At 38.2% G+C, this 25,973-nt stretch overlaps 1 protein-coding gene across 1 annotated transcript in view; it reads right to left on the bottom strand.

Annotated features, from left to right (window-relative positions):
* ERC1 (ELKS/RAB6-interacting/CAST family member 1) overlaps positions 1 to 12,365 on the bottom strand; it is a 489,747-nt gene extending 477,382 nt beyond the window's left edge. The window contains exons 1-2 of the mRNA XM_036251762.1: positions 12,264 to 12,365; positions 1,161 to 1,985 (exon numbers count right to left, since the gene is read on the bottom strand). Of these exons, the coding sequence (XP_036107655.1) occupies positions 1,161 to 1,829 (669 nt within the window). The 5' untranslated portion in view covers positions 1,830 to 1,985; positions 12,264 to 12,365. The remainder of the gene's footprint in view (positions 1 to 1,160; positions 1,986 to 12,263) is intronic.
* Between the last annotated feature and the right edge of the window lie 13,608 nt (positions 12,366 to 25,973).

The following is a 25,973-nucleotide window of genomic DNA, read 5'->3' as shown; positions in this document are numbered from 1 at the left end:
AGAAGGAAGTTTTTCTTTGTCAAGTTAATGTTGGTTCCAATCGTTTAAAAACTGTTCATATCTACTTTATAACATTCACTGTACTAACCCTTCTTCAAGTTTGGGTGGGGGGTGGTAATACAGTTTAATTATGTCCTAAGATAAAGTCATGTAAAACAAATAAATGATCTTTAGTTACAAAAAAAAAAAAAAAGCCATTTTATTACTGAAAAAGTCTGGGGCTTTAACATACAAAACAAACTAACTAGATATCTTCTTCAAGTAACCAAAGCAGTAGATCTGAATGCCTGAGCTGAGTATTATTAATAGAATAGTAAAACAGTCAAAAGAAGTCTTAAATTAGATTTACTTCATCAGAGACATAATTCCTTCTTCACTTCTTAGTATCATTCAAGAGCGCTGCAGAAATCCAAATAAGTTTATTACTTTCTTCATGATTTTTATTAATTTAACCCAAAAATAAAGTCTAATACCAACAATAAGGTAGCTACTAAATTCTCCTTTAAGAGTATAGGAGAATTTGTTTAAGAAGACAAATAATTCAAACTTGCAAGTTTAAGAAAAGTTCTAAAAATGTTTTAAACATAAAGCATAATCAAGATTTTAACTGCTGCAGATTCATTATGATTTGTCTACATCTTTGTAGTCATGTCACTAAATGCAACATGGCTATGGCCAAAATATCAACTATAACCTGGAAGAGGACAGAAAAATAATAAATGAACGTTTCATATATCTAATAAGATAGCATTTAGCTCTTAAACTGCAAAGCCCATAATTACGCCTAATTATCTCATTTATTTTCTAGAAGCAACCAATCATACCAAGTTGCTTTTCTTCCACCTTAAATTTGTTAAAGAGCTAAAAAAAAGAAAGATTTTTAAAAGTTACATAAGCATCCTGAAGTTAGACGATCATGAATGTCCCCAGAAAGAGCTGTTCCTCACTGTTGCTCAGAGGACATGGCAACAACAACAAAAATCAAAGCACAGGACCAAATCTGGAAAAGGCGAAGAAACAGAGGACAGAAAATACTAAATTAAATAGTAATCAGGACGACAAATGAACCAAGAAAGAAAAAACCTAACAAAGAAAAAGGAAATGGCTCATTTCACTTATACAAATGAAGTCAGACTAGTAAAAGTAAACATAAAACTAACCTGGTTTTCCTCCTGCACAACTCTATACTGTTCCTTCCACACAGTAATTTTGGAAGCTTCATCTTTTCTGAGGGCTCGCTCTTTCTTCAGTTCCGGGCTCCAGAAAGTCTTGATGCTATTCATTGAAGAACTTAATTTGCTCTCTTTTACTTCCACATCCTTCCGCAAGAGATCATTTTCCCTTAATACTTCCTTCAGCTGTGTCTGCAGATCCATGATTGTGTTATCTCTTGCCTGACGGAGAGAGTGAGGAACAGTAGATGCCATACTCACAGGAGGGAGGTGATGCTCTCCAAATGCTATGGTGTCACTAGCAACCCCACTGCTAGCTATATTGGGACTACTGCCCATAGCAGTCATCCTAACACCGTAAGGCAGACGTCCCCCAGAACGGCCAAGTGTCATGGTGCTTTTAGGTGTCTCTGAACCTACATTTTCATGGTCACTTAGGTACATAGGGCCAGATGTGGCATAGGCAGCATTTAAGGACTGGATATTCTCCATTGAAAGGGTTTTCCCACTGCCACCTCCAACACTGCTTCCAGAACTCCCTCCTGTGCTATTGGTTCGACGATGACCCAAGCGAGGGGAACGTGGAAGCCTAGGTGAACGCCCAGGGCTCTGGTTGCTTGGTTCCACCTTCCCAACTGAGCGAGCACTTCCATACATGGCTGCAAGATGAATTTAGATACCAGGAAAGGTATAAAGCAGAAAACAAAATATGGAACTCCGTGAGGTTTCTTTATGGCTGTAAGTTTGCTTAAGGCTAATCAGAAATAACAGGTCCTCAGCTGTCCAGTGTTGAAGAAATATCTTACACCATATCTGCAATGAAAAGATCACACAGTAAATCCTCTAATAACCATTTCCCTTCTGAGAAACTTTTCATTACCCTCACTTGAGGAAGAGCTCCCTTCTATCTTCTATTTACTCATGCATTTAAAATTTGTTTACAGGACAACTTATTTCATAGTAAACATTATTCTAAAAATATTTCACGTTTAAAAACTGAATACTGAAACCATACCATGAAAATGGAAAAGAAAAAGTGATTGGCAAGGAAAAGATAAAACTGTTTGAATATATCATTTTCTAATTGGAAAACTCAAGGCTATAAAATGAATAGTTATTAGAACTAATAATAAAACTCAATAAATTTGTTAAATAAAAGATCAATAGCAATACTTTCCTGCACATCAGTAATAACAATTACAAAATGCAATTTTTAAAAGTCCATTCACAAGCCCTGGCCGATTTGGCTCAGCGGTTAGAGTATGGGCCCGCAGACCAATGAGTCACAGGTTCTATTCCAGTCAAGGGCATGTACCTTGGTTGCGATTAGTCCCCGGCCCTGGTTGGGGTCGTGCAGGAGGCAGCCACTCGATGCGTCCCTTTCACATCAATGTTTCACTGTCTCTCTCTTCCTCTCTCTCCCTCCTACTCTATCTGAACAAAAATGGAAAAATGTCTTCAGGTGAGGATAAAAAAATAAAAGTCCATCCACAATAGCAACCATAAAAACAATTTGATATAAATTTATATCATAAAAATATGCATGTATATTTTGAATTACAAAACATTACTGAAAGAACCCCTGAACCAAAGGAAAGATATCCACGTTCATGGATAACATAAAACACTGTAAAGGTAGTCAAAGGTAGTCAGTTCTTCCCCAACTATTTCAAATCCCAATGAAAATCTCTACAGGATTCTTCACATAACAAGTTGACTCTAAAATTCAAATAGAAAATAAAGGTACAAGAATAACCAAAACAACATGAAATAAAAAAACAAAGACGGAATATGGCCCTTAAATAGCAGGATAAATTACAGGTCCACAATCCTTTATTTGCAACCCAAAACTCCAAAAAGATCTGAAAATAGGTTGTTGTTTTTTTTCTTTTTAATTCTCTTAGCAGCAAAACCTAACCTGATCTAAGGTCACTTATTCTTTTTTTTTATCCTCACCCGAGGTCATTTTTCCATTTTTTATTCAGATAAAATGGGAGGAAGGGAGAGGAAGAGAGAGAGAAAGAGAAACATTGACGTGAAAGGGACACATCGAGTGGCTGCCACCCGCACAACCAACCAGGGTTGGGGACAAACTGCAACCCAGGTACGCGCCCTTAGCGGAACCGAACCTGGGTCTCTCTGGACCGCAGGCCAACACTCTAACTGCTGAGCCAAACTGGCCAGGGCTTATTATTTTTATGTATATCACTTATAAAATGTAGGATTATAGGATACTGCCTAATGCCTACTGAGTTCTACTGGGAAAAAAATCTAGACTCCAAAATTACATCTGACCCCCCAGGATTTCCCATAAGCACTTATAGACTTTTAAAGCTATATAAATTTAAAATGTATAGTACTGGCCCAGAAATATGCTAAATTATATGTGAGTTTAGTATACGCTAAACCCAAATCATTCCATAATGGAGTATGAACTAGTACTCTTCGAAAAAAAATAAATCACACTACTTCACACAGTACACAGAAAAAAATTCTATGTACATTAAAAATATAAATTCGAAAACTATTAAAAGTGTCAGAAGAAAACTTAATATCCTGTGAACTAGAGTTATGGTAGGGCTTCTTAAATAAGAAGCCAAAAGCAAAAAGCATTAAAAAAAAGAAGTAATACATTTAATTATGTCAAAATGACAAAATATTATACCAAAAAAAAAATTACAAGCAAAATTCAAAGGCAAACCAAAAACTAGGTGAAAAATATATCTGACATATGTATAAAAAATCTGTATACAAAATATATAAAGAATTCCTACATGAAAAATGCCAAATTTGAAAGAGCAATGATTAGAGGGGAAGGGAACATATTGTAAGAGGAGTTTGGGGGAAGGGAGAATATCTGTGGAGGTTTTAGCTTCACATGTAAATTTTTATACTCATACTACAAAAAAGCTTTAATTTTTAAAAAAGGAAAATATAGGAGGGTATCTAGGGAGAGAAAGGGAGAAACATCTGTAACAAAAAAAAATTAATGAAAATTGCAAAGAAAAGGAAAATACAGCCCTGGTTAGTTTGGCTCAGCGGTTAGAGCATTGGCCTGTGGACCAGAGTCATGGGTTCAATTCCGGTCAAGGGCACATACCTCGGTTGCAGTTCGGTCCCTGGCCCTGGTTGGGGTTGTGCAGGAGGCAACCAACTGATGTGTCCCTCTCACATTGATGTTTTTCTCTCTCCCTTTCCCTCCCTCCCTCCCACTCCACCCAAAGATAAATGGAAAAATATCCTTGGGCAAGGATTTAAAAAAAAAAAAAAGAAAAAGATATTCATATTCTACAAGTATAATTAAAACAAATTTTAGCCCTGGCCAGTTTGGCTCAGTGGTTAGAGCGTCGGCCTGCGGTCCAAGAGACCCGGGTTCGGTTCCCGCTAAGGGCACGTACCTCCATTACAGTTTGTCCCCAGCCCTGGTTGGGTCGTGCGGGAGGCAGCCACTCAGTGTGTCCCTTTCATGTAAATGTTTCTCTCTCTTCCTTCCTCTCTCTCCCTCCCACTCTATCTGAACAAAAAAAATGGAAAAATGTCCTTGGGTGAGGATTAAAAATAATAATAATAATTTAAAAATCCATATCATAGATATCTTACTTTCCACATTTCTGTCTAAGATAAACTAGATTTCTGTAGTTTCCTAATATCATTCTACCAAAGAATAGGCTTAGGTCAAGTAACAGATTTCAACATATTAAATAATACTTCCAAAAATCCATTGTTGTGTAGAATTGATCTTATTGGTATTTCTTGATTGAAAATGCTACCCGATGCTCTAGCTAGTGTGGTTCCACGGTTAGAGCATAGGCCCGCACACAAATGACCTAGGGTTCGATTCCCAGTCAAGGGCACGTACCTGGGTTACAGGTTCAATTGTCAGCCCGTCAGGCTCATGCAGGAGACAACAAATCGATGTTCTCAATCACTGTTTATCTCTCTCTCTCTCAATCTCTCCCTCCCAAATAAATAAACCTATCCTTGGATGAGGATAAAAAATAAATACAATAAATTTAAAAAATAAAACATGGTGTACAAAAGGCCAAAATAAGTAAAACCAACAAAATAAGGAATAGTAATTCAGCCTGAACTACCACGCCATCAGAATTTTAAGCTGCCACACTCAATTTAAAAATTCCCAAGTGTGCTTTGTGAAGAACTGTATTTTCATGTAGTCAAGTAACTAAATCACACTGAATAGGCTAAGATCCAATAACAAAAATTCACAAGTTTTCAACATTAACAGGTGCATTCTGATGTTCAAGTCATTTTCAGACCCAAAATAGCATATGCATGTAGAGTCTTTGTTATTATCAGAACTACATTCATTTATAAAACAAAAGAAGGAAATTCACTAGCTCTGTCTAAAGCCCTCAAACTGGCTTTTATATTTTTAATCCTCACCCAAGGATATGTTTTGATTTTTAGGGAGAGAAAGAGAGAAGGAGAAACATTGATGGGTTGCCTCCTATATGTGCCCCAGCCAGGGATCAAACCCACAACCTGGATATGTGCACTGATTGGGAATCATACCCTCAAGCTTTTGGTGATACAGGTTGATGCTTCAACTGACTGAACAACCCAGCCAGGGCTCAAACTGGCTTTTTAATCTTAAAAGCTTCAGGAAAGACAGTGTTCAAAATAAATGAATTTCTTTTAACAATATGCCAGAAACACAATCACAAAATAATAATTCTTGTACTCTGAAGGGCTGACCAAAAAAAAAAAATTGACCAAAAAAAAAAAAAGTGCCCTGGATGGTTTTGTTCAGTGGTTAGAGCATCAGCCCACAGACCAATAGGTCGTTGGATCAATTCCAGTCAAGGGCACATACCTCAGTTGCAGTTCATGCCCAGCTCTGGTTGGGCATGCGGGAGGCAGTCAATGTGTCCCTCTCACGTTGATGTCTCTCTCTCTCTCTCTCTCTCTCTCTCTCTCTCTCTCTCCTCTCCCTCCCTCCCACTCTATCTGATAAATAGAAAAATATCCTCAGGTGAGAATTAAAAAAAAAAAAGTTATTCAGTATCTTTCCATTGATTTAAAATCTATTATGACAGCCCTGGCCGGTTTTGCTCAGCGGTTAGAGCGTCGGCCTGGGGTCCAGGGAGACCCGGGTTCGGTCCCTGCTAAGGGCACATACCTTGGTTGCAGTTTGTCCCCGGCCCTGGTTGGTCGTGCGGGTGGCAGCCACTCGATGTGTCCCTTTCGCATCAATGTTTCTCTCCCCCTCCCCCCATTCTGTCTGAGCAAAAAAGGGAAAAAATGTCCTCAGGTGAGGATAAAAAAAAAAAATCTATTATGACAGAAAGCAAACCAGTGCAAGCCTGAGGATGGGGATAAGAGGGTAGAGTGGATAATAAAGGAGTAGGAGAGAACTTTTTAGATCATGAAAATGTTCATTATTTTAACTGGGGTAATATTTTTACAGGCATATACATGTCAAAATTCATCAAACTATATACTTTAAATATGTTCAGTTTATTGTATATAAATTATACCATAAAAGTTTAATTTAAAAATAATTTCACATTCCAAACTCCCTAACCCATGATTAATCCAAAAGAAACACTTTCACTGACTACACACCTGTAATCCTGGTTGGAGAAAATCATGCAGCTTTTCAGTTTGAGCCCAACAATTTGCCCCGAGTCCGACAAGTCCCTCAGTTAGCTTTCTATCCAGTATTTTGTTAACTCTCTATCTAGTATCTGTTGTGATTATTTTAAACCTTCTCCCTCTGCCTATGAAACAGAACACAAGTCCTGACTCAGAGACAAAGAACTTTTTACTCACAGAACAGCAAGCAGTACAAACATCAAGTTTGCATTGGTTCCCTATTATTCCAAAGTCCCACCAGATGTTACAAAGGGACCCAGAATAGATGCTAGATATGGAGTGGGTTTGCATCATAGCTGAGGAACATTGAGCTTAGTGAATCCACCACTTTTATAGTAAGCAGTAAGTAAGCCTGCTCTCTCCTAATGGGAGACATAAATTCTTTGATACTATTATCCTGTAATTAGCTAGTTATTAATAATAGAAAAGGAGCAAAAGGGAGGCCAGACATTATGGACATATCATTTCGGCAGCTTTACCAGGAAGCTGTAATTTCGCACTCCCCAGGGGACCACGGTGATTACTGGTAGAAGGAACTGGACAAATGGGAAGATGGGTGCATACGCAGTGAATCGGGGTGAACAGGGAAGGTGCTTGTCATTCAAACCTGGGAATAGAAATCATTGGCTAGAAGAATTGGGGCCAAGGCAAGCCCCTGAAACTTTGGGAATACATAATCCCCTAGACAAAGAAGCTTGCACTCTTAGCTCTCTTGCATTCACCGGAACGGCCCCCAGCCATGCGAAGTCCACATGTGACGGACCAGTGTACTACAACTAGGAACACAAACTAAGCTAGTCTGATGCTGGATTAGATTGTGTCCCAACATGAAATTCTGGACACTGGCTGTGATTTCAGCTCTGCTGAAAACAAAATGGAACTTCTATGGTGGGACTGAGGGAAAAGGGACCTTGGAAACTTAGGGGTTTGATTTCACAGAAATAAATCTTTCTACAGTATCTCATCCTCCCGGGCGAGTCTCTGAAAATTCCTTTTCTCGGATATCACAAGAAGCCCACTCTCATTAGCAACAGGTGGGTACAAGGACCTCTTCTCACCAGTAACAATACTTCCTTCAAGAGGGGACGCAAAATTTTTCTCTCTCTTTGAATGTGGACTAGACTTAGTGATCAACTTCTGATGATGTATCATTTCCAAGCCTAAATCACAAAAGACAGTGGGCCTTCTGTCTTAGTTACTTTCTTGGACCACTGGCTTGGGGGAAACTAGCTACCATGTTTGTAAGGATATTCAAGCTACCTTACAGAGCAAGCCACACAGTGAGGAACTTAGATCTCCGGCCAACAGCCATGTGACATAGCTTGGAAAGGGATCCTTCAACCCGACTGAAGACTCAGCTGACATCTTGACTGCAACCTCATGAAATACCTTAGCCAGAACCACTCAGCTAACACTCTTCATCAAAACTGTGAGATGTTTGTTTTCTTAATCCAGTAAATTTTGAGGTGACTTTTTACATAACAAGAGATAACTAATACAGTATTGTATCCTAAAACGTGTTTCAAGTCTGTATATGTATACACATGTGCATACTGGATTACAATTTAAAATGAGTTTCCTTTTATAGATTCGAAACACTTCTCAACACCACTGCCAGAATGATCTGCTGATACACAAATTCTCCAAGTAGGTCAGGAACCCCCAGAAGTCTCTAGGGACTTTTCCGGAAGTCCATAAGAGCAAAAATATTTTCATAATATTATGACATTACTTGTCTTTTTCACTATACATTATCACAAATGTATAGTAGTATTTTCCAGAGGCTACAGGACATGTGGTATTATCTCAATGATAGCTAATGGAATGTCTGCCTGTGTATACTTATGTAGTAAAATTTTCTCATTTTTGCCCTGGCCAGTGCGGCTCAGCAGTTAGACCGTCGGCCTGCGGTCCAGAGAGACCTGGGTTTGGTTCCCGCTAAGGGTATGTACTTTGGTTGCAGTTTGTCCCCAGCCCTGGTTGGGTCGTGCGGGTGGCAGCCACTCAATGTGTCCCTTTCACATCGATGTTTCTCTGTCTCTGTCTCTCTCTCTCTCTCTCTCTCTCCCCCTCCCTCCCGCTCTATCTGAATAAAAAACAGAAAAATATCCTTGGGTGAGGATAAAAAAACATTTTCTCGCCCTAGCCGGTTTGGCTCAGCGGTTAGAGCGTTGGCCTGCGGTCCAGAGAGACCCGGGTTCGGTTCCCGCTAAGGGCACGTACCTCGGTTGCAGTTTGTCCCTGGCCCTGGTCGGTCGTGTGGGTGGCAGCCACTCGATGTGTCCCTTGCACATCGATGTTTCTCTCTCTCTCTCTCCCTCCCACTCTATCTGAACAAAAAATGGAAAAATGTCCTCGGGTGAGGATTAAAAAAAAACACACACAAAAAAAACAAAAAAACATTTTCTCAGTTTTAGTTTCTAATATGGCAAATAGTAATAGATATAGCCTTCATAAACAAAAGCCATTTAGGGTCTTCATTAATTTTTAAGAGTGTAAAGGGATGCTGGAACAAAAAAGTTTAAGGACCACTGCTATAAAATTTAAATATGACATAATCGCACACACCAACATACATCCTTTGATGGCTTCCCAAAATAAGAATCTAAATTCCTCAGCTGTGCATATAAAATTTTTCATGATTTGGGCTCTGCCTACATCCCTCTAGGCAGGTTACTTCTCAACCACTTCCCTTTGCATGTGACAACTATGATCAAGTACCCAAAATTTACTGAAATACCATGCTCTCTCTTGCTTCCATGACTGTCCTCTTCCCCAAAAACTAGCTAACTATTACTACTCATTCTTCCAAATTAAGTTTAATAGTCACAATCCTACACAAACCCTTAACTCCCTCAGTCTTAATTTAGATGCCCCTCTTATGGAACCAGGAGCTTTTAAAATAGTAGCATACTTACTATGTTCTGGTTAATTACTTTAAAGGCAAAGGAATGTCTCATCTGCAAAACCTCGTACAGTGCCCAATACAAATCAAGCATGCAATATATGTTTGCTGAATCTACATTAACATAAATGCAGTAAAAATATTTAAGATAGTTCATTATCCATTCAGAAGGTGGTAATAATCTTGACATTCATTTATGAAAACTTCAACTAAATGCAATATAAGATAAATATAATGAAACATTTTTTATCATTTCCTTTATTTTAATAAACTTCATTTTTAACCATAACCAAATTTCATAAATTGACAACCTCCCTCTATATACACTGTTACGTATTTTTGACCTCTAATACTATGCCCTGAAAAGCATAAAGAAACTTACTGGATGCTCAAGGTTTCAATTTTCTTTTTTTAATTAACTGTTCTTCTTACATGAATAAAAATAGGAAATTCTGTAGCTAAATCTTAACTCCAAGAAGACAGCATAAGCTCAATAAGAACAAACTAATGCCTTTCATCTTCTAAGAAAAAAAAATGTAAAATTCACACAATAGAGCCATCATAAGCAGAAAATATGCCTATGGGCACAAACCTGCTCTCAGTGCTGAAAAACCTCTATTCAACAATCTGTTAATATTATAGAGCCACAGACTTATTAAGTACTTAAAATTAGTTTTCTTATCCTATGAATCTAAAAATACTAAAAAATATCAGCACAGTATTTAAATCTCAAGTTTGCCCAGATTTATGTTTACAAAAATGTCCTAAACTCTAACTCTCACAAGGACATTACCAGAAATCTGGTTTATCTTAAATTTGGTGTTTGTGAACAACACAGTTCTACCAACAACTCATATTTCCACATTCTCATAACAAAATTATGTGGGGCTTTCCGCTTTTCATCAAAGCATTCTTAACTCAAAAACAGCCTGAAAGTCTCAAAATACTGGGTTTCCCTATCAACATAAGGCACAGGTGTTTCTCAGAAAGAAAAAGTCAAGCCCGCCCTGGATGGGTTCTCAGTGGTTAGAGCATCGGCCTGTGGTCCAGAGACACCCGGGTTCAGTTCCCGCTAAGGGCACGTACCTCCATTGCAGTTTGTCCCTGGCCCTGGTTGGGTATTGCGGGTGGCAGCCACTTGATGTGTCCCTTTCACGTTGATGTTTCTCTCTCTCTCTCTCTCCTTTCCACTCTATCTGAACAAAATATGGAAAAATGTCCTCGGGTGAGGATTTAAAAAAAAAGGTCAAGCCTGGCCGATGCGGCTCAGTGGTGGAGCATCAACCCATGCATCAAGAGGTCGCTGGTTGGATTCCCGGTCAGGACACATGCCCAAGTTGTGGGCCAAATCCCCAGCCAGGGCATGCAGGAGGCAAGCAATCGATGTCCTCTCTCATCACTGTTTCTCTCTCTCTCTCTCTCCCTTCCTCTCTCTCTAAAATCACTAAAAAATATATAAAAATATATAAATAAATAAATCAAGAAAACTAAAATTAATTCCATTTTGTTGATATATACTTATAAGCAAGTTTTTTTCTGACATACAAAATAATCAACATTTAAAGGGATTAGGTTTATTTTAAAAACAATAAAATCTTTTGACTTCCCCAAATGAAGTAGAATGTCAAAAGTTAAAAATACAGTTCCAAATCATGAAACAACAGTGCTCAGAATACATGGACATAGTAGTTTTTAGATTATCCTCCTTAATAATGTTGCCCTTTGTATTAAGGCATATTAGTGACACTATGCTCAAGTATGAAACCTAAAATGTGACCTGATCTTTTCTACAGAGTAAGTGTAAAAATTTGCAGTAAGAAAAATACAATGAATAGATCTTAAATACATTTCATCCTAACAAGCACTCTATGAAATAACTCTTACTGTGCTCCTGAGGTTTAGTCATGTAGTGACCAGTACGAAAGCCCTGGGCAGACTGAGCTCCACTATTTAAATGTATAGCTTTCAACAAGTGAATCTTTCAGAGCTTCTGTATTTTCATCTATGAAATAGACATAATATCTTCTTCAAAGGATGGATAAAAGATCAAATCAGTAAGTATAAAATATCTTGTACTTAATAGGTTTCAATAAATGTCAGTCATTACATTTCTAGACATTTATCTGATATATTTGCACACAAGTGGAAAAACTATGTAAGAATAAACTATAGACATCTTTGAAATAACAAGATTCTGGTAATCACCTATATAATTATGGGAATACTGTGCAGATATTAAAAAGAATAAGAAAATCTGTATGTACTGATAAGAAAAGAAATACAAGTTATACAAGATACATTTTTAAATTTATAAAAAGAGGAATACAAGATCATAGGGAAAGATGGGTTTTTACATTATTCTTTCCTATACCAATTGAAGTTTTAATATGAATTACTTTTATAACTTAGAAAGTAATTATAGAATCACACTTATTTGCACTACTCATTTTTGACAAAAGTGCAAAGGCAATACAGTAGAGAATGTGAGGCAATTATGGTCTCCACAACAGGAGATCTGAACAGTACATTTTCATGACCACCACAGCCCATTCCTTGCAATACATAATTACTTCACATGGGGACAGGAAGCAGTTTCTCCATGATTCTCATAGGCCTCTGTTCTTGACAGGAATCATAGAAAAGGCAGGTTCTGGAACAAACCACAGCTGCTGTTCGTCTGAAAAGCACAAATAATACTCATTTTCTACCTCCTCTACTCTTCTAAATTGCACTCACCCTCAGTTTTCATCTCAGCAGATCTTAGTGGTTTATCCAACGGCAACCCAAACTTCCATTCCTAAGGGTCCGAGGCCCTTGAAAATTATATTCATCTCACATTTCCATTCATAATTAAGATGGGGCAAGAGAGTACCAAAAGGTACCCAACTGAATCACACAGGTTCTACTAGATGCATTATTCCCTGCCCCCATTATGTTCATAATGGGAAAAATTACAGTCTAAATGTCTAGCAATGAGGCATTGGCTATATAAGTTAATGTACCACTATAAAATAGGTTATTACCGCCCCGGCCGGTTTGGCACAGTGGTTAAAGTGTCAGCTGGCGGTCCAGAGAGACCAGGGTTCAGTTCCTGGTAAGGGCATGTACTTCGGTTGCAGTTTATCCCCAGCCCCAGTTGAGGTTGTGTGGGTGGCAGCCAGACGATGTGTCTCTCTCGCGTCGATGTTTCTCTCTCTCTGTTCTTCCCTCTATTCCTCTCGCTCTATCTGAAGATGAATGCAAACGTGTCAAGTGAGGATAAAAAATAAAAGTAATAAAATAAAATGGGTTATTACCTATAATGGGTTGAATAGTGTTCCCCAAAAAATTCATATCCACAGACTTATGTGACCTTATTTGGGAAACAGGGTCTTTGCAGATGTAACCAAGTTAAGATGAGATCATACTGGATTATGACAAGTTCTAAAGTCAATGACTAGAGTCTTTGTATGAGAAAAGAGATTCAGTTACAGACATACTCATAAGAAAGACCATGTTAAGATGGAGGCAGAGATTGGGGTGATGTAGCCACAAGCCAAGGAACACCAACCAGGAGCCACCAGAAGCCAGAAAGAGGCAATGAAGGATGCTCTCTAGAGCCTTTAGAGGGAGCAAGGCCCTACCTAAACTGATTCTGGACTTCTAGCCTCCAGAACTGAAACAGAATAAATTTCTGTTGTTTTACGTTGCCAAATTTTTAGTAATTTGTCACAGCAGACCTAAAAAACTACCCTCTAATTGTAAATGGCGATGTGGCTCTATACTCAATTATACAGAAAGATGCTTATGATCTATTGTCAAACCAAAAAGAAAAAAGTTATAAACAGATTTCACCTGAGGTGGGTTTTTGGGTTTTTTGGGGGTTTTTTTCCTTTTTTGATTATGGAAGGGTATACAACTCTGGGTCGTATGGTTTCTGGTGACCTCACTTTCTCTCCAAATAGTAAATATTTTTCGCACACACTATTTTTATAATCAGGACAAAATAAAACTATGTTAGGGATTGGTGGTATAAAGATATACAACAGAAAGGGTATAGTGCCTCAAGATAAGGCTCTGGATACTAAACTTCCACTACCACTTCTAGAATAAAGCCAGAATGGTTTCCTTACAGCCAAATTCAATGGATTCTCTTTACTTCTACTACACCTGACACTGCTGACCACTTCCATCTTGAAACTCTTATCTGAGTCTCTCTAATACTACTCTTCTGGTTTCCCTACTATCTCTCCAAGCCCATTCGTTTTTTCATACATTTTACTGTCTCCTCTTCCTCTACCTACCTTTGAAACGCTGGTATATACATTGGAGTTCTGTCTTCAAATGTTGTCATCTCCTGTTATTTTACTTTCCCTGGGCAATCTCATCCACAACCACTGTTTCAACTGGTTTCAACTATTACCTATTTTAGGTAGGTACATATTTCAGTTTAGGTTTTCTTAATCAATATTCCCAACTCTGGCCTCTCCCTTGAGCTGCAGACTTACATGAAAAACTACTCACTGTACATATCTGCCAAGATTTCCCATAGGCAATTCAACAGTACTACCTATACATACATTTTCCCTAAAACATGCCCCTCTCCTCCTATGTTCCCTAGTTTGATAGAATTCATTTTGACTCCTCCTTTTTCACTCCTCTATTCAACTCCCATTAACTAATCAATCACTGTGTATCACCAATTGTTATCTTTCTAATAAATTTCCTTTAGCTTCCTATAACCTCATCCTGTCTGGCCAGTACTATCACAACGTAATCTCCTAAATAACCTCCTTGCCTAAACAACCTTGCATCTTTCCAATCTATTATTTATAATTTTATTTTCCCAAGCCAACTTATTTAAGGGATATGAAATTATCTTCATCAACGATAGCAGTTATTTTGATAGATATTCTCAAATTGAGGGTAGGGGACATATTAGAAACTCCAGAGGCCAAAGGGCCATTTTTCATTTGATAAAAGCCCTATATTTTAATACCCTCTCTTTTCTCCCTCCGTGCCCCACTGAGAATCAATATACCTTGTATGCTTTTTCATTTTTGTTCCAGTGTTTTTAACTGATATAATTCATATACAATAAAATTCATCATTTTAAACCATACAATCTGGCTATTTTTAGTATATTTACAATATTGTGCAACCACACTATCTAACTGGAGAACACTTTCACCATGGCAAAAAGAGGCCCTCCTTACCCATAAGCAGTCACTCCCCACTTCCCACGCCTTGGAAATGTATATACTTCTGTCTCCACAGATTTATGTGCTCTGAACGTATCCTATAAATAGAATCAACCATACAATATAAGGCCTTTTGTGTCTGATTTCTCTCATTTAACATAGTTTTCAAGGTTCACTCACCTTATAACATGTATCAGTAGTTCACTCCATTTTATGGCTGAATAGTATTTTGTTGTATGGATAGTCTACATTTTGTTCACCTATTCATCAGCTAAAGGACATTTGGGTTGTTGGTATTCTGATTAGTGCTACTAAAAGCATTCATGTACAAGTTTTTGTGTGGATATATGTTTGCAATTCTCTTGGCTATACATATAACTAAGAGTGCAATTGTTTGGGCAATATAAATACTCCATTTAACTTTTTAAGGAAATGTCAAACTGTTTTCCAAAGTATCTGTAACATTTTACATTCTCATTAGGGTTTCTTCTAATTTCTCCATATCCTCATCAACACTTGTTAATATCCATCTTTTTTATTATAGCCATCCTAGAGGATATGAAGTGTTATATTAGTGTGGTCTTGTTGCTATGATTTTTCATTTAAATACTATTCTCCAAAAAGTCTGGAGCCAAATATATTTGGTGTCCATTCTGACACTATCTGTTACTAATACATTTAACCTGTGACATTAAATATTACTATTAAATGAATAATACATGCATGTAGAAATAAAAACTCAAACAATGAAAAGTAAGTCTCCCACCCCCTCAGTCCTCTTTATTAAAGATTACTTTTGATTATTCTGCTTTTAATTCTATTAGATACCTCATAACTCTTATTTAACTTTAATTACTTTTTTTATTAATTGATTTCAGGAAGAGAGAAAGGGAGAGAGAGACAGGGAGAGAGAAAAACATCAACCTGTTGTCCCACCCACCCATATATCCATTGGTTGACTCCTGCATGTGCCCTGATCTGAAATCGAAACCGCAACCTTGGCACATCAGGACATTGCTCCAACCAACTGAGCTACCTGGCCAGGGTTAAATTATTTACGTTTTTCTTTGCAGCATTTATTACCATAAAATATGCAATTTGTTACACTTCTCTGTTCTGTTATCATCAGTCTCCTTCACTAGCATGAAAGCTCCATGAGGATAGTAAATATTCCCTTATCTGTTCACTACTGTACCTCAGCACTGAAATGGAGCCTGGCACACAGAAGGTAGTTTTGACACAGGTGGTCAAAAGTAGATGTGAATTTGTAATACAAATAAATAATAATTAATAAATAATACAAGAATAAACTCATGAATTCACAACTATATACCTACTTTTACCCAACCGTGTATATTAAATAAAGAAATAAATATCTATTTCTTGTAATCTAAACCTTTTTTTAAATATGTTTTTATTGATTTTTTCAGAGAAAGAGGAAGGGACAGAGAGATAGAAACATCAATGTGACAGAGAAACATTAATTGGCTGCCTCCTGAACACCCACTACTGGGGATCCAGCCTGCAAACCGGGTATGTGCCCTGCCTGGGAATTGGACTGGGACCTCTCGGTCCATAGGACAACGCTCAATTCACAGAGCCACATGGGCCAAGTTGTAATCTAAATCCTTAAATACCTTTTTTTTCTTTTTATTTATTTTTTTAAATCTTTATTGTTGAATGTAGAATGTATTACAGATGTTCCACATTTTTTTTCCCCCACTGACTCCCTCCTCCCCACTCCCGCCTCCCTCCCGCCTTTTCACACACTGTTATCTATGTCCATTGGTTATGCATATAAGTTTTTGGTTTATTTCTTCCCACCCCCCAGCCCCTTTCCCTTTGAGGTTTGTCAGTTTAGCAACCAATTTGTACTTCTTAATCCCTTCACCTTTTTCACCCATTCCCCCAAACCCCGTCCCATCTGGCAACCAACAAAATGTTCTCTGTATCTATGAGAATGTTTCTGTTCTATCTGTTCATTTTGTTTGTAGATTCCATTGTTGATAGATATGTATTCATTGCCATTTTGTTTGTTCATATATTTTATCTTTTTCTTCAAAAAGACCCTTCATCATTTCATATAATAACGGTTTGGTGGTGATGAACTCCTTTAACTTTTTCTTGTCTGGGAAAGTCTTTATATGGCCATCGATTCTAAATGACAGCTTTGCAGGATAGAGTAATCTTGGTTGTAGGTTCTTGCTTTCCATCACTCTGAATATTTCTTGCCACTCCCTTCTGGCCTGCAAAGTTTCTTTTGAGAAATCAGCTGATAGCCTTATGGGAACTCCCTTGTAGGTAACTAGCTGCCTTTCTCTTGCTGCTTTTAAGATTCTCTCTTTGCCTTGAACCTTTTGCATGTTGATGATGATGTGTCTTGGTGTGGGCCTCCTGGGGTTCATCTTGTTTGGGACTCTCTGTGCTTCCTGGACTTGTATGTCTGTTTCCTTCACCAAGTTAGGAAAGTTTTCTGCCACTATTGTTTCAAACAGGTTTTCGATTTCTTATTCTCTCTCTTCTCCTTCCGGCACCCCCAAGATGCGAATGTTGGCAAGCTTGAGGTTGTCCCAGAGGCTCCTTACACTATCCTCATTTTTTTGGATTCTTTTTTCTTTTTGCTGTTCTGATTGGGCGTTTTTTGCTTCCTTATATTCCAAATCGATGGTTTGCTCCTTGGATTTACGTACTCTATTATTGAAGCTGTGTAAATTATTCTTTACTTCAGTTAAAGCCTCCTTCGTTTCTAACTGTGCATCGATCATTTCTGACTGGTCCTTTTTTATGCTCTTGAGGCCCTCACTGAGTTCATTGAGCATCCTTATAAGCAGTATTTTGAACTCAGCATCTGTTTGGTTGCTTATCTCCATTTCGCTTAGTTCTTTTATTGGGGTTTTGTTCTGTTCTTTCATTTGGGACCCGTTTCTTTGTCTCCCCATTTTGGCTGCCTCCCTGTGTTTGTTTCTGTGTATTACTTAACGAGCGGTATGGGGCTAGCTGAGACCAGATGCTGCTCGTTTGAAAGAATTTAGGAAAACCTGAAGCAGGATCCAAGTCAGGCCAATCCTACGGTTAAGCAAGTGCCAACAGCTTGGGTGGGCCTGAAAGTTGGGTGGGGTGGGGCGGGGGGGGGGGGGGGCTCAGGGAGTCAGCAGGGCGGGGCTACCAGTGTGAGCCAGGTTGCTGGAGTCCCAGATATGGCGGCTGTCTGCCGCCCCAGGGAAGCGTTCACCAAAGGAACAAAGGTCTCTGACAGCACGTTTGTCCCGGAGAAAGCCCCCTCTCCAGCCCTCGCTCCAGTGCCAAACAGCTCTTCCCTGTATGTCTCTGGTTCCCCTCGAGCTGCCTCCCCTCCAAGCTTAGAGGGAGAGAGTCCGATAAGTTCGTGCGTGGGCCCTTTAAGGAGCTGCCTGGGGCTCCAGCCACCTCAGCCTCCCTGAGCCTATTCCCACTGGTTTTTCCAGCCGGAACTTATGGGGACTTCTCTTCCTGGCACTGGAACCCTGAACAGGGCACCTGGTGTGGAACAGGGACCCCTCAGTCCTCAGGGAGGACCTTCCCAGCCGTGGTATCCTCCTGATTTTTATCCACCACACGTGGGTGTGGGACCAGCCCAAACACCTCCGCCCCTCCTACCAGTCTCCATGTGGCTGCTACTTTAATTCCGTAGTTGTAGGACTTCCATTCAACTTGATTTCAGGTGGTTTTGAATGATGGTTTTTCTGTAGTTTAGTTGTAACTTTGATGTGGTTGTGGGAGGACGCGATACCGCGTTTACCTACCCTGCCATCTTGACCGGAAGTCCTAAATCCTTAAATACATTTCTTGAGTCTCCCCATAAACAGTGAGAAATTTTGTTCATAATCCTTCTTCCCAATTTTTGCTTGGTTATAGTTTACTTTTACTTTTTCTAATGATTAACTTTATAATTTTAACTAATACACTTTAACTTCTGTTTTTTTCTCTATCAAATTTGAACTTTCAAATCCCCACCTCAGTATAAGATGAGGAATCTATAATGCAGTACACCTAGCCAGCCCCAGACAGGTAGCTCAGTTGTTTGGAGGGTTATCTATTGCAACCAAAAAGATTACAGGTTCAATTAGATGTTTCAATGTTTCTCTCACTCTCCCTCCTTATCTCTAAATAAAAAAATTTTTTAAAATCAATAAACATATCTTGGGGTAAGGATTAAAAAAATATATACCCAGCTACATTCTATTAATCAAATATACCATTACTTTTATACAGTAGAGGTGTATAACATGTATTTTTTTTTACCTATAACTGTCTTTTCATTGTCTACAAACAATTCTATAAACAGAAAGCCAATTAATAATTTATAATATGATAATAATGTAAATATGACTCACTGCAGAACCAGGTAGTAAATGGAACTAGAGAGCACACAATTGTGTTTGTTCCCTTCCTAGGATTTACTACAACCTATAATTACTTTCTTTAGATGTTTTGTTTATATTTCTTACTATACCATAAACTCTATGAAAACAGGACTGTTATACACAGAAATACAACCTGTTCATTAATGTTCATTAATGTACCACCCACAGCCCTTACTATTATACATGGCACATAACATGCATCCAATAATGATATGTTTAAAGATAGACGGATACTTTGTGAAAGGGGAGGGGAGTAAAAAAAGAGAAGAGGTCAGGACATCAAGGATGTCAAAGCCAATTGACTTTAGATATTAAATATCATTACATAACATCCATTCTCCAACATCAACCTCCAGTAGAGTTAGAAGAAGGAAATAAATCTGCATATCCTATAAACCCTACCAGTCCAGCAAATTCAATTAAAAAATTAGAATAAGAAAGTAGTGTCCTATTTCTGTTATTTTATAATTTTTACAGTAAACACATTGCTTTTAATAACTCATTTCTTATTTTTAAAAGCCTTCAATACATTGGTGAGAATGAGATATTGGGTTTTTCTCCCTTTATTCTTTAATAAAGTTCCTTCTGGAAAACTTCAATTTTAACTCCAAACAGGAAAATTACTTTTTCTATCCCTTAAAAAGAATATAAAGATGTCCATTAAAAAGGTAGTAATAAAATAATCCACTTCAAAGCCTCCCAAATGCTGCTGAGACAAAACAGAAAAACATGGAATGTGGAAGAGGAATAGCTATGGAGGTCAATTCTTTGCAATCTAAGGTTTTTAACATCTAAATCCTACTTCCTATATTCATTACCAAATTGCCATGAGGTCTTAAAATAAAACAACAACAAAACTGAGTTCACACCTGGCCACTACTACATATTCACACCACAAAGCCTGTCAGCTAGGTCAGGAAAACCATAAAAAGACAAATACTAGAAAATTCCAGAATCACTTTTCCCTGCAAGAAAAGCATTGGTCTCAAATACATACTGACAGAGAACACCAGACAGCCTAGCCTCACCACACAGACACCCATATACTCCCACTCAGAATCCTGGAGTATACCCAGGGGCCTAAATATAAAAATATGTCCACATACAGTGATTATATTTAGCCTTTAATCTTCACTCTTCCCACAAACAGCTACAAGCGTAACCTGCAAATGCAAACAGTCTCTCACTCCTTTCTCACAGATTAGAAGGATAATAGCTCTTTACAACCCAAGTCTCCAAAGAAACACCAAATATTCATAAATCAAACAGAAGTAGAAAATCCTTTAATGGCAACATGGCAATCTACTTCAAATTACATGTAACTGGATAGGTTGACATAGATGTGCTACGACATATTTATAAGGTGAACTAGAAAATATAATACATCAGCCATTAGCTATTTAAAGCATTATAGGTGAAATTCTGACCTAAATCTAAATCTCAAAATTACTAGTCCAACTTACTGTGATGGGTTATACTAATCACTAATCAGAAAATGAGTTGAATATTATAAAACACTATATTTCGCCCTGGCCGGTTTGGCTCAGCGGTTAGAGCATCGGCCTGTGGTCCCAAGAGACCAGGGTTCGGTTCCCGCTAAGGGCATGTACCTCGGTTGCAGTTTGTCCCCAGCCCTGGTTGGGCTGTGTGGGTGGCAGCCACTCGATATGTCCTTTTCACATCGATGTTTCTCTCTCTCTCTCTCTCCCTCCCACTCTATCTGAACAAAATATCAAAAAAAAATTGTCCTCGGGTGAGGATAAAAAAATAAAATAAATAAAAAAATAAAAAAAATTTAAAAAAACACTATATTTCAACTTTTTTTTTTTTTATCCTCACCTGAGGAAATTTTTCCATTTTTTGTTCAGATAGAGTAGGAGGGAAAAAGAGGAAGAGAGAGAGAAACATCAACGTGAAAGGGACACATCAAGTGGCTGCCACCCGCACAACCCAACCAGGGCCGGGGACAAACTGCAACCGAGGTACGTGCCCTTAGCAGGAACTGAACCCGGGTCTCTCTGGACCACAGGCCGACGCTCTAACCGCTGAGCCAAACCGGCCAGAGCTGAACAACTTTTCTTAAGTGAAATGCTGACGGTCGTCCTATGTTCAACCCAGACCCCTGGACCCACAGCATAACTGGTAGACAGCTGTCCTCTGTCCCACCCAACACATCTAAAACACCTGTTTCCTCCCAAAGCCATTCGACCTGCCCATACAGCCTCTGGAAAAGGCACCCCTGGTGGGCCGAACAATTGATCTGGGAGTTACTATGTCTGATTCCTCTTTCTCTCACTAAACCCTGTGCACGGCCAGCGCATGTCAGCCTGTCAGTTCTGCTTTTCAGATTCCAAGTGTTTCATCCTGCCTCCAACCACCCCTGCCCTAAGTCAATCATCATTTATACCTTCTAGGAATAATTTTTCTCATGCACAAATCTAGCACAGAAATCACCACCTTGGGCACACTTCTCCGGTGGCCTTCTTGCCTCCGTGGTTCCTCCTGGCACACACTGTGCCCTCCTCTGGGGATGGGACAGGACCCCTGGGCTTGCTGGTCCAGTGGAAAGGACTCTGTTAAGTACCAGATGGGCTGAAAGCGAAGCACAGCTGAGGGTGCCTGGGCATCTTAGTAGCCAAAAAAGCGAAAAGTATCGTGAATAGTGTTTTGATCAGATCAAAATGTTCCTGCATCAAAAGAGCCACATTATTGCATTAAAATGTTCCCAGTATCAGATTGCAAAGGTAGAAACTTTTCAGGATGGAAAAGAGTTCTGTTGACTGTGGTGGTGATCTCATAGGGGTATATACCTATCAAAACTCACCATGTTGTGCACTTTTAATGAGATCAGTTTACATAAATTATATCTCATTAAAGTTGTTATAAAAAATGTTCCCTGCCCGGCCTGTGTGGCTCAGTGGTTGAACATCGACCTATGCACCAGGAGGTCGCCAGTTCAATTCCCAGTCAGGGCACATGCCCAGGTTGTGGGCCTGATCCCCAGTGGGGGGCATATAGGAGGTGACCAATCGATATTCTCTCATTGATGTTTCTCTCTCTCTCTTTCTCCCTTCCTCTCTCTCTAAAATAAATAAAGAAAAAAAGAAAAGTTACATGAATTTGCATACTCTCACCTAAAATGCTCTATCATGGCCTATCTGCCTACAAATCTTTTTTCTTTTCAATCCTCACCCGAGGACATTTTTTCATTTTTTGTTCAGACAGAGCGGGAGGGAGAGAGAGGAAGAGAGAGAGAGAGAGAGACATCGACATAAAAGGGACACATTGAGTGGCTGCCACCCGCACCACCAACCAGGGCCAGGGACAAAACTGCAACCAAGGCATGCGCCCTTAGTGGGAACTGAACCCAGGTCTCTCGGGACTACAGGTCGATGCTCTAAACCTCTGAGCCTAACTGGCCAGGAGTATATCTCAACATTTTTAAAGATTCTGTTCATAAATGTCATTAGGGGCAAGAAATAAGCTGCTACCTTAGGCACTCTATGAAAAGATTAACAACAGATCAACATTTTAATACCATTCAAGTACAATTGAACAGAATCTATCAAATAAATTTTAAATGTGCAAACCCTCTGACCTAGAAATCTCTCTCTTAAAATTATTCTCTATAAGACATATTTCACAGGTTCAAGGATATACATGCAATGCTGTTCAATTACAGTATTATTTGTACCAGCAAAAAAAAAGAACTTAAATTTCCATCAACAAGAGACTGATTAAATCTGTTAAGTAAATGTCTATACCTGACAAGTTCCATAAAGACATCTATACTATATTGTAAAGTAAAAAAGAAAGCAAGTTATAGAACTGTATAATACAATGCAATCAGTAAACAGAAGTATACAGTACATATGTATGTTTGTATATACACAGAAATTATTTGGATATAAGAAGCTATTTCTGAAAGGTCAGATGCAGCCAATTTTTCCCTTGCATGTATACTTCTTTTCTTTCTTTGTAAATAGTTTTAACAGTGAGCACATATTATTTTTACACACAGAAACACACAAAGTCACTATAAATTAAAGACTTAAATAAGGACTTCAACCATTCACCAATTACATGGTAATTACTGGGCAAAGCCCCAGGCTGATAAAGTCTCTGAGTAGCAGTGGGTTGGGGAAGGTGTGACCCACAAGTTAAAGAAAGCAAGCACAGACGTCTCTGCTTCTACCCTCAGCATGTAGCTTATTAGGTTTCTAACACCAGGCATTCAGGTTGTATGACCTTAATCTGATTCTCCTAAAGACCAAAAATTACAGAACCATGTGGCTAAAGCAGCACTGTTTTGGTGACATACCTACCAAAAACAGCACCTCTACTAGGAGCAACAAGGACACTGAAAAACACCTGTCAGTTGCCATTTCATTCTTTTTTTTATGGGTGAGGGATGAGTAACTCAGTTGCAATCAACTTAATTGTGGTTTTTAGTAATTCTTATCAATCAGTTAATTAACTTAATTGTCCGGTCTCAGCATGAGTTCTCAGCATGACAAATATCTTGTAAAGACAGATACTTAGAAGCAAATACTAGGTTTTAATCATAGCTGTTCTCTACTTACATCAGCAATCTGTGCCACTTAATAAGAGTCAAGTTAAAGGTTGTGTAGCCTTCCCCAATGACTCCAGTCCTCACTGATATCCTGATTTCTTAAAGTCCTAAAACATTAAAAATTACTTGTATTGCAGTTATGTTATCTTTTATTATATACCCACATCTCAAACATTATGATCAGTTCAACACAAAGTTCAACAAATCCTACCAGATGGATTACACTGAGTGAACAAACACAGTGAACTAACTGATGCACAGGTTCATAAAAGCCCACATCCACAAACCTAAATTCCAAAAACTTCTGAAAACCCCAAAATTTTATACCTAATTTGGTGGTAAAACCACACCTGAACTAATGCAGAAATACCTGTTTGATAGAGTTGGGAGGCATCCCCCCACACCTTGCTAGGAAAGTTAGATAAAATATAGTATATGCATCTCATATCAACTTTCTTATATTTGAGACATTCTGTATTCTGGACAAAAAGATATTGGATATAGACCTGTATTACTGAAAAAAATTAAACATCCACATCATTATAAAAACATATACTCAGGCAGAGCTACACAAGGAGTTTTTAACTAGATAATTTTTTATTTCTAAGCTAGTAATTATACAATTCTTTTAGAATGTACAAAATATTTCCTAAATTTTAAAATTATAAGTGAAAAATTACAGGTACACAATGTTTTATTTTCTTCCTTAAAATAATAAAAACAGCCCTGGCCAGTTTTGCTCAGTGGTTAGAGCATCTGCCCATGGACCGGAGAGTCCCGGGTTCGGTGTCTGCTAAGGGCATGTACCTCGGTTGCGGTTTGTCCCGGCCCTGGTTGGGGTCGTGTGGGTGGCAACTACTCAATGTGTCTCTCTCACATTGATTTTTTTCTCTCTACATGCAAAAATGTCCTCGGGTGAGGATTAAAAAATAATAATAGTAATAATAAAAAGCAGTTGAATTCAAAGTGTGTGTTTTCTTCCTTAAAATAATATGAGCATTTGAAATGCAGCAGTATCTTTTGAGTCAATAATTCCATAAACAGGAACCAATATCCTGAAATGATCCAAAAGTAGAGAAAACCAGCTACATTACAAATTATGATATACTAGCTTTATTTGTACCATTCAACTGAGAAATGTTTAAGTGAAATGTTTATGGTTTAACATGCCACCTATAAAAATATATTTACAACCAATGTCTGACAAAAAAGTTTACAATACAGTAAATGAGAGTGGATATACATTTAACATACCCTTGACTTTGCAAATATACATATAAGAAAAGCAAAAGAATGGGAGAAAATGTGTTCATTTTCTTCTTAATAGTTGTCAAAATTTTCCAAATGGGTATATGTTTCATTAAAAAGAAAAAATGTTGAAAAGATTTAAATAGAAACAAAAGAGAAAAGGCACTGTAATTTAAGGTGAGCATTTCTTACTTTTGGGCCTGCTCTCAAAATCTTTCCTAACACAGCACTTCCACCTGCCACCACCAAATGTACTTGGCACATAATTATCACACCTATCTGTTGGTACTAAAGGCATCAATATTTCCATAATTTGCAATAATCAGATGCAAAATGTCTAATATTGTTTCAGACCTCAGTGAATATATGGAAAATACTATAAAGAAGACAGCAAGAGTCCCAAGCACACACTAGGTATACAATGCATTGGCAGGGGAGGGGGGCATTGTAAAATTATTTCTTGTATTCTCCAAAACATTTGAGAAATGGCAGACTGCCAGAAGAATGGGCAAGATGAGCCTTGAGAAAAAGCTGAGATAAAGAATTTGCAGACCCATTAAAAGTCATAATTTCTTTCTCATTATCTCAAGAGTTCATTTTTCCCCTACTTGTTACCATGACTCTCAAAATAAGCTCTACCAAAGATTTTTTTTTTTCACCATAACTCTTTACATGGATATACCCAAATGTAGAATTACAAATTTTGTGTAGGTACTATGAAATCACAAATGTAAGAGTGTCCAAAGAAATTCAAACAGAATCCATTACTTCCTGAATTAACTAAGAAAAAGAGAAGACCACAATACATTTCTAATTTCCAAACTTAAAATAGCTTTCTATTGCCCTGGCCTGTTTGGCTCAGCAGTTAGAGCATCA

This window comes from Molossus molossus, unplaced genomic scaffold, assembly GCF_014108415.1.
Source record: "Molossus molossus isolate mMolMol1 unplaced genomic scaffold, mMolMol1.p scaffold_m16_p_10, whole genome shotgun sequence".
Classification (NCBI taxonomy): domain Eukaryota; kingdom Metazoa; phylum Chordata; class Mammalia; order Chiroptera; family Molossidae; genus Molossus; species Molossus molossus.
This window is presented reverse-complemented; position numbering and strand designations above follow the sequence as displayed.